The 7943-nt window shown below is 42.2% G+C and overlaps 1 protein-coding gene across 2 annotated transcripts; it reads left to right on the top strand.

Annotated features, from left to right (window-relative positions):
• The first annotated feature begins 783 nt into the window (after window positions 1–783).
• On the top strand, window positions 784–7609 carry LOC109997349 (putative ferric-chelate reductase 1). 2 transcript variants are annotated; one of them, XM_065954407.1, is made up of 8 exons: window positions 784–1243; window positions 1409–1445; window positions 2833–3037; window positions 3226–3303; window positions 4412–4488; window positions 4983–5074; window positions 5167–5254; window positions 5949–7609. In XM_065954407.1, exons 2-8 carry the CDS (start codon window positions 1428–1430, stop codon window positions 6006–6008), a joined length of 618 nt encoding a protein of 205 aa, XP_065810479.1. In that variant the 5' UTR covers window positions 784–1243; window positions 1409–1427; the 3' UTR covers window positions 6009–7609. The 2 variants fall into 2 exon arrangements, with proteins under 2 accessions (XP_065810479.1, XP_065810478.1); XM_065954406.1 differs by lacking the exon at window positions 1409–1445 and having other exon boundaries at window positions 791–1243; window positions 5949–7594.
• Window positions 7610–7943: the final 334 nt, after the last annotated feature.

The following is a 7943-nucleotide window of genomic DNA, read 5'->3' as shown; positions in this document are numbered from 1 at the left end:
ACCTGACGCTATGATGCTGTCACACTACTGCCCAACAAGTAGGTAAGCTCTAAGGGCAGAGTATTATTCAGAACAGATTGAGACGTAATGTTAGCATGTATCGTTATCGCTAGTCATCGTTGGCAGGAAGTCGTCCAACCCGAGTTATGTTTCAGGTTTGATACAAATAAATCAATAAATCAATCTGACACCAAGAAGTTGTCTCTTTCCTCTTCGATCTTTAAGTTAGCTTCATAAGTTTGGAACCTTTACAAACCTATCTCAGCTAGTATGTCATCAATGAGCTTCTCCAATGTAGACATTTATCCACGGCCTATAGTCGTCATGGTAACAGTTGAATACACATGCGTTGATAACAACGGGCTGAAGGTGCTAGCAGAGTCAGATTATCTAGTAGCTAGTCTTTCAGCTATAAGTGAGACGGTATGACATCTTTGAAACACTGAACATAAAGGCATTCGTCCTCTGGTTAACCTTTACATTTTTAAAGATGTGTGTGATGATTATTGACTTTATCTTCAGGAAGTCCAGATTACTTCAGGAGAACTTCCCTCCTGAGGGATTCTGAGTCATCAGTGGTCCTAAATGTAGTCTTCGTTGCTGTTTTTGTTCTTTGTTGACTCTTACACACATACAGAATTAAAAAAAATCAGCCCATTTGTCAAGCGTCTGCGTCTGCTTGTGATTTGAGCTCCAAATGCTGCGGAAACACAACAAAGCTCCTCCTGAGAACTTTCAGGAACATGGGCGGAGAAGATTGAATAACAAGAGGAAAAACACAAACTGAGGAACAGGACAACCAATGAATAAGAGAAAAGCTTAAATTTCAGAGTAACCATAGAAACCCACTCTGGGGGTTGAATGGTTACCCAAAAGAGGAGGTAGACTATACGTTGGTTTTACCTGAAGGACCAGTTAACAGAACACACTAATTACTAATCTCACCTGTAACCTGACCTGTTTCTCTGTCCCAATGTGTTGTTTACTGTGAACAATTTACATTGCCATGGTAACAGGAAGAGGGGTCCCAATGGATGATGGCTGGGTGAAAGCACATTACACACCTGAACACTCACAGATCACTCACCTGATCAGCTCTCAACAACACGCGAGGAGTCGTTCACTGACAGACGGCACTTCAGCTTTTTATCATTTCTATAAACTCATAAACAGTGAAGAAAGTGTGTGTGTGTGTGTGTGTGTGTGTGTGTGTGTGTGTGTGCAGGACACAGCTCCAAACATGGTGAGTACTTCACGATCATCTTTGTCTACAGAGATATGTTCACACTAAGAGACGGGATTCAGAGTCTAACTTAAACTGTGTTGAAATATCAATGATGTGATATTAAAGTCAGAGCTGACTTCAGTTTCCATGACAACACGTTGACTTCAGTGTTTCTGTCTTCAGATCACAGCGTTTGAATGACATGTTAGAAGCTCAGGAGGTGAGTTAAGTGATAAGTATTAATACAAAGAACAATGACAAACTAATATTACTGTTAATAATAATTTTAAATTAGACAAGTGTGACTCGTTGTAAACACTGAAAGATTTTCACTGCACTTTGGCAATGTAAACTTGTAAAACCCATTTTGGGACAAAGTGGTAGGACACAGAGGTAAGGGTATGACGATACCTAAATCAGAGGATCAAACAGACTTGACAAAAGTTTCAAAATATGACCTTGTTGTGATAAATGTGATAAATGTGATAAATATAATGTGCTTATACATGTTGTACCATTGTAATGATACAAATGTGTTACTGTGGTTACTGAACTGAAGACTCACTTATTACGGGACATATAGTCTGCTTTGTCTGTTGAATGTTAAAAAAAAACGAAATATAAATATATAATATTCACAGCTAGACAAATAAACATCTTCATTTTAGAAGTATTATTTCTAAAGTATGTTTAAGATATGAAGGCTTATAGGACAGCTGAAATCTGGTGACCAAATTCCCTCCAGAATCAATAAAGTATTTCTGATTTTGATCACATGATTCACACAGAAAATATCTCATTTTACACTATCATCATTTAAAGGTAACATTCATGTCCTTTTTTGACTGTTTGTCATATCGAATGTTGACATCTAATCAGTTAGAAAATGTTTATGAACTGAGATGATAATGCTGAGGAGCTGTCAGTGTGGTGACGACGTTGAGACAGAAGACGAGACTGAGAGATGTTTAAAAAAATCTGTTTCTGCCAGGATGATGATTCAACAGTGTAATACATCATTCAAAGCATTAAATATCAGCAGGAAAGAAGTGATTTAAATATTTGCTATAAACTGTGAAGCGATCTGCCCGAGGAGGTCAGCTGAGTTTACATCACCTTCTTCAGACAAACGTTTACCGGCCATTGTTGTTTTGAGTCATTGTTTTAGGATTGCTTTCCCTGTAAAGCACTTTGTAACTTGATTTTAAAAAGTTTATAGGCTATTTATTGTTAGGATCTTATATTTACTCAAAGGAATGGAAACCTGTCAGGACCGGCTGCATCTCTCTTCAGCTCGCTGTCAAAGTCTGTGTAGATAACTGTGATATTAAACTGATAAACACACGATGATGATGATGTCATATCAAACAATTAAAGTCTGTCTGTCTGTGTGTCTGTCTGTCTGTCTCTGTGTGTGTGTGTGTGTGTGTGTGTGTGTGTGTTTGTCTGTGTGTGTGTGTGTGTGTGTGTGTGTGTGTTTGTCTGTGTGTGTGTGTGTGTGTGTGTGTGTGTGTGTGTGTGTGTGTGTGTGTGTGTGTGTGTGTGTGTGTGTGTCTGTCTGTCTGTCTGTCTGTCTGTCTTCATGCCTGTCTGTCTGTCTGTTGCAGGTCTCTCTCACAGCCCTCAGGTTGTTTGCAGTGTTGGTGTGTGTGTGCTGTGTCGAGGAGTGTGTGTGCTTTCCTAATGGCTCAGTGGCGTTCTCCTGTGGCAGCTTGATGCCGGTACACCCACCCTTCACCCCCTCCACTAGCAGCCCCCCCTTCATGGTGTCCACCTCCAGCACCACCTACAGGCCTGGAGGAGTCATCACAGGTATTCCCTCACCCACTTCACCCTCTGACCTCCACATCTGAACTGACCCCCCTCCTCCTCCCCCCTCAGTTCTTCCTGACTCCACCTCTCCACTGTGGGGTGGGGTTGTGTGTAACAGTTCACAGGTGAAAGAATCCCATCCTTTCTGTATCACAGTAACATGACCCTCTCTTTCTCTCTCCTTGCAGTGATGTTGGAAGTGGAGACAAGCAGCTCCACAGAGTTTCAGGGTTTCATGTTACAGGCCAGGAGCAGGGGCGGAAACGGTAATCGGCATCACTGTGGATTAGAAATTATTGACTGTAGTACTGAGATGTTTGTCCGTGGATTACTGTAAAACCTGTAAATGTGGCTGCAGTTCATTCAGCGTGCACTAGAGGGTGTCTGCCTGCAGTGAGTCCATCCCCATAGAGAGCCCCATGTTAAAATGTCCAACTTTACAGCTGCAGTTCCTCCAGTGTCCACTAGAGTCTGTCTCCTGCAGTGAGTCAGTCCCCATAGAGCCCCATGTTAAAATGTCTAACTTTACAGCTGCAGTTCCTCCAGTGTCCACTAGAGTCTGTCTCCTGCAGTGAGTCAGTCCCCATAGAGCCCCATGTTAAAATGTCAGACTTTACAGCACAAATTAACATGTTTACAGCCCAGTACAAAAAAACTATTTGGGTCCTCATTTCTCTTTTCATGACATGTATACGGGCTGAACTTGTTTACATTATAGGAAGGCTAAAGTGATTAATAATTAGGGGGTGTGGCCTCTTTGAGTGACAGGCAGGAGCTGCTAGCTGTCTACAAGTATTCAGAGTATTCAGCCACTTAACTTTAACCTCTGGGTCTTTTTTGTGCTGTTATTAAATTATATGGAACAAATGATCTGGCTTGCTTTGCAGTTTGTTGTAGTAAGAGACCGTGCAGCAAGTGTGTCTAGTACTGTCTTATCATGTCTTATCTTATCAAAAGTAGCAACAACAAGTAGAAGTGTGCTGTAAATCTAAAGACAGATGTGTGGTCAAACTCTGGAGGTTGAACAAAGACACACCGGGATGTTTCTGATCCTGCTGATTACTCTGCTCACCGGTCTGCAGCTGCAGTAAAATGTATAATGCAGAGGGGCCGACACAGTTAGCTCTAATCAGCAGGTGTATCTGTGCTCACAGAACTAGTCCCAGGCGTAGACCCTGCTCTGATAACTTTATGTCTTTATTAAACCTGATTCAGGCCCTTGTCTCAGTACTTGTTTTACATTTAGAACAACAGGAACTACTTTGGATATTTATTTTCCCAAAGGAGTTGACAAATGGGACAAATCATGAGGATGTGTTTTGTATGATTTGTGGAGATTTGTTTATTCATGAACTCTTTGCATCTTGCTTCCAGCCGAGCTGTGGCCTGTGGGGAAGTTCACCAACATCGACCCCTCCCTGTTCACGGCTCTGCACTGTCAGGATCAGCAGGTAAAAAATAATTTTGCTTCAACAATCATATTAATGTGAAACTCTTTTTAGTGTTGCTGTGGTGACGTGGAAGGACATTACTCTCACAATCATATCATGCAGCTGTTGTTAATATCTTACTAATAAGTACACTGAAGGACAAAGACTCAACAGTTGACATGAAAGGGATGCTGTTGGCGCGGTGGTTGGGGCGCGCGCCCCGTGTCCGGAGGCCGCGGTCCTCCGGGCAGCCCAAGTTTCGGGTCCGACCTGTGGCTCCTTTCCCGCATGTCGTTCCCTACTCTCTCTCTCCCTGGTTTCCAGTTCTGTCCACTGTCCTGTCTCTCTTATAAAGGCACAAAATGCCCAAAAATAAATCTTTAAAAAAATAAACAACAAAAAAAAACAGTTGATATGAAGCACGTCGTCAGCAACATACCTGTGTGTGTGTGTGTGTGTGTGTGCGTGCGTGCGTGCGTGCGTGCGTGCGTGCGTGCGTGCGTGTGTGTGTGCAGAACTCGACTGTCAGTCAGGCAACAGGAACGAAGAAGAAAAAGGTGGAGGTGACTTGGGAAGCTCCTAATAACTACGGAGATATCTACTTCAGGTAATCAGGATCCATACCTGTGTCACGTTTCACAGCACATGCACTGACTCCGGCTGACCTCCTCGCTGTGTTGTTGTTGTTGTTGTTGACAGTGCGACTGTGGTCCAGGACTACAAAACATTCTGGGTTGGGCTGAACAGCAGCCTTCTGAGACAGGACAGCAGCTCTGCAGCGGGACGAGTGAGTACTGACTGACTGACTGTTCAGAGAAGGAACACGACTAGTATTTTTGTGGAGACGGTAGTAATGGTAGAAGTAGTGCTGTAATTTAAGGTTTAAAGTCCCGGCTCTATGAAGAGTCCCTCTGAAGGACATTTCCACCGGCTGTTTGTGTGCAACGCTGAGGGCTAACTTAGGCTAACTTCATAATATTAAGCTCATATCATTCTGACTTTAAATTAAAGAACATAATAAGAAACATCCGCCCCTGTGTGTAATTCAATTGGATGGGAAGTGTCCCTCTGCTCTGAATCTGCTGCATGTCGGCCATGTTGGCTGCTTCTCCTTCATCCATGTGGCTCTGACTTCTCCCCGTCGCTCACAGACATCACGTTAACTCGTCGCCTCTTCTCCAAGCTCCAGTTTCCCTCTTTGTCTGTTTTTCTTTACTTTACATCTGTCCTGTGTGATATGGACTGTTTTCTGTCTGTGTGTGCTTTGTGTTGATATGAGTGTTGATGTTAGGAATCCAGCACAATGATGTAAAATAAAAATACAATCCATCACTTTTCTAAAAGTATTTCAGTGAGAGTAATGAGCCTGGTATGAAAGGTATCTGAAACCTTTTAACTTACTGTACTCCATGACGGCCAGATGAAATGATTGACGTGTCCGACCTGCACTTTGAACCTGACATCTCTCTCTCTCTCTCCAGGTCTTTTCCCCCTCATTTCTGCTCTTCATCATTCTGCTGAGTCTGCCTGTTTACTGCTAATACATACAAACACACACGTACTTACGCATGCACGCACACACATTTATGATTTAAAATGCTTTTTGATCAAACTTAAGTTCTGTCTGTTTGTAACTGGACGACATAGGCAGACGATTTCTCAGGTTGATTCAAATGAAAGGGAAGCTGTTGCTGTCTGCACCTCACATCAGTGCAAGTGTCAAAGCAAAAACAGGCTGCGACAACCAACTACTACCTGCTATTTATAACAAACTTCAACCTGCTATAATCAACTACAACCTGCTATAACCTGCATAGGTGAGGTCAATGTTTGATCTTTTGAAGGAACCCATTTGCTTTTCTCAGACTTTCTTTGTGTTTTCAAATAATCAAAAGCGTCAGCGAGCATCATGGTCCATAAAAAGCTCCGTTCAGACAGCCGGAGTGTGAGGATTGTTGCTCCATACGGGTTTTTTTCAGGTTTATTTTGGGACTTTTTATGCCTTTATTTTAGAGATAGGACAGTGGACTGAGAGAGTAAGGAATGACATGTGGAGGTCACAGGTCAGATTCAAAGATGGGCTAGATGCCCGGAGGACCACAGCCTCTGTACATGGGGTGCGTGCACCAACCACTAGGACACCAGCTCCACATGGGCACCACACTCTTTTTTGCCTTTATTGGATAGGACATTTGAAGAAAGACAGAAAATGTTGCGAGGAAAGGGGGGGGATACATGCAGCAAAGGTCGGAGGTCATAGGCTATACACCACCCTTCATATTTTCTCTTTAATATAAACTTAGAAGCAATATTTAGCATTTTAAAGTTTAATAAAGTCATGTCTTTAAGATTGACATTGTGTTCGATCATCACAAAGAAAATGGACAGGTTGTTTTGTCCTTCCTGAAGGTGGCGCTGTTTGTATATCAGCCTGTCTGAGTTCACAGGAAGGTTTGCCTGACTCAGACTTTGCAGGTCATCACTGCTTTATGGACATTTGTCCCATTGTAGCTGTTCCTGTGTGAAGCGCGCTATGATTGGATGTTCATTGTTGTAATGTTTTCTTTCTTCTGAAACCACAGCAGGATGTTGTTATGAGCGGAGGTTTGGTTAAGTCGAGAACTGTGAAGTTTTCTCATGTGTGATGCATGAACATGACTGAAAAAAACTGAAGTTAAGAACTTTAAAATGCTAAAAATGCATTATTTTAAAATGAGAAGGAAAATATGGAAGATAGCTGAGAATGTCATGTTTGTCCAGCTCAGTTAATTTCATATCCATAACCCATAACATTCAAACAATAATCATGTAGAATAATAATGGAGAGCTTTTATTTCTAGGGTGACTCTTCTTGTACTGATTGTCAGCTGTGTGTTCATCAAATCATTAAACACCAACTTCATGACTTTTGAATGATGTACCTGACAAAAAGCTGATTTACTATCTCTGATCATTGTTTAGTCACGATAGAAAACTTCAGCTTCATGTTTCAGCTCGATATAGAAATGTAAATGTAAAAGGCTCTATAATAAAAATCAATGCAGCTACTGCAGTGTTGTGTGTGCCTGTTTTTTTCACACATCACTGACGGTGTGAACTCTCACGTGACATGTAGAATAAGGTGCTTGATTGGACAGAAGACTCAATTTACCACATTTAGAGGACGGAAAGCAGGGCTATCTCTATATTGTGTAGAGTCCATCAGTATTAACTCATCCATTCATACACTGCCGACAAAGCAGCGGGAGCAACTTGGGGTTAAGTGTCTTTCCCAAGGACACATCGGACATGTAGCTGCAGGAGCTGGGGATTGAACCCTTGACCTTCTGGTTGAGAGACAAAGACGACTCTACCACTGAGCCACAGCCTTCATCAGCATCACATTTCCACTGTAGGGAACATGACATCGACTCACTGTAATTGTTAACTTAAGATCGGCTCCTTTTTCATATTCAGGACTTGGTTTCAATCTCAGA

This window comes from Labrus bergylta, chromosome 4 (genome assembly GCF_963930695.1).
Source record: "Labrus bergylta chromosome 4, fLabBer1.1, whole genome shotgun sequence".
In the NCBI taxonomy this organism is placed as follows: Eukaryota; Metazoa; Chordata; class Actinopteri; order Labriformes; family Labridae; genus Labrus; species Labrus bergylta.
This window is presented reverse-complemented; position numbering and strand designations above follow the sequence as displayed.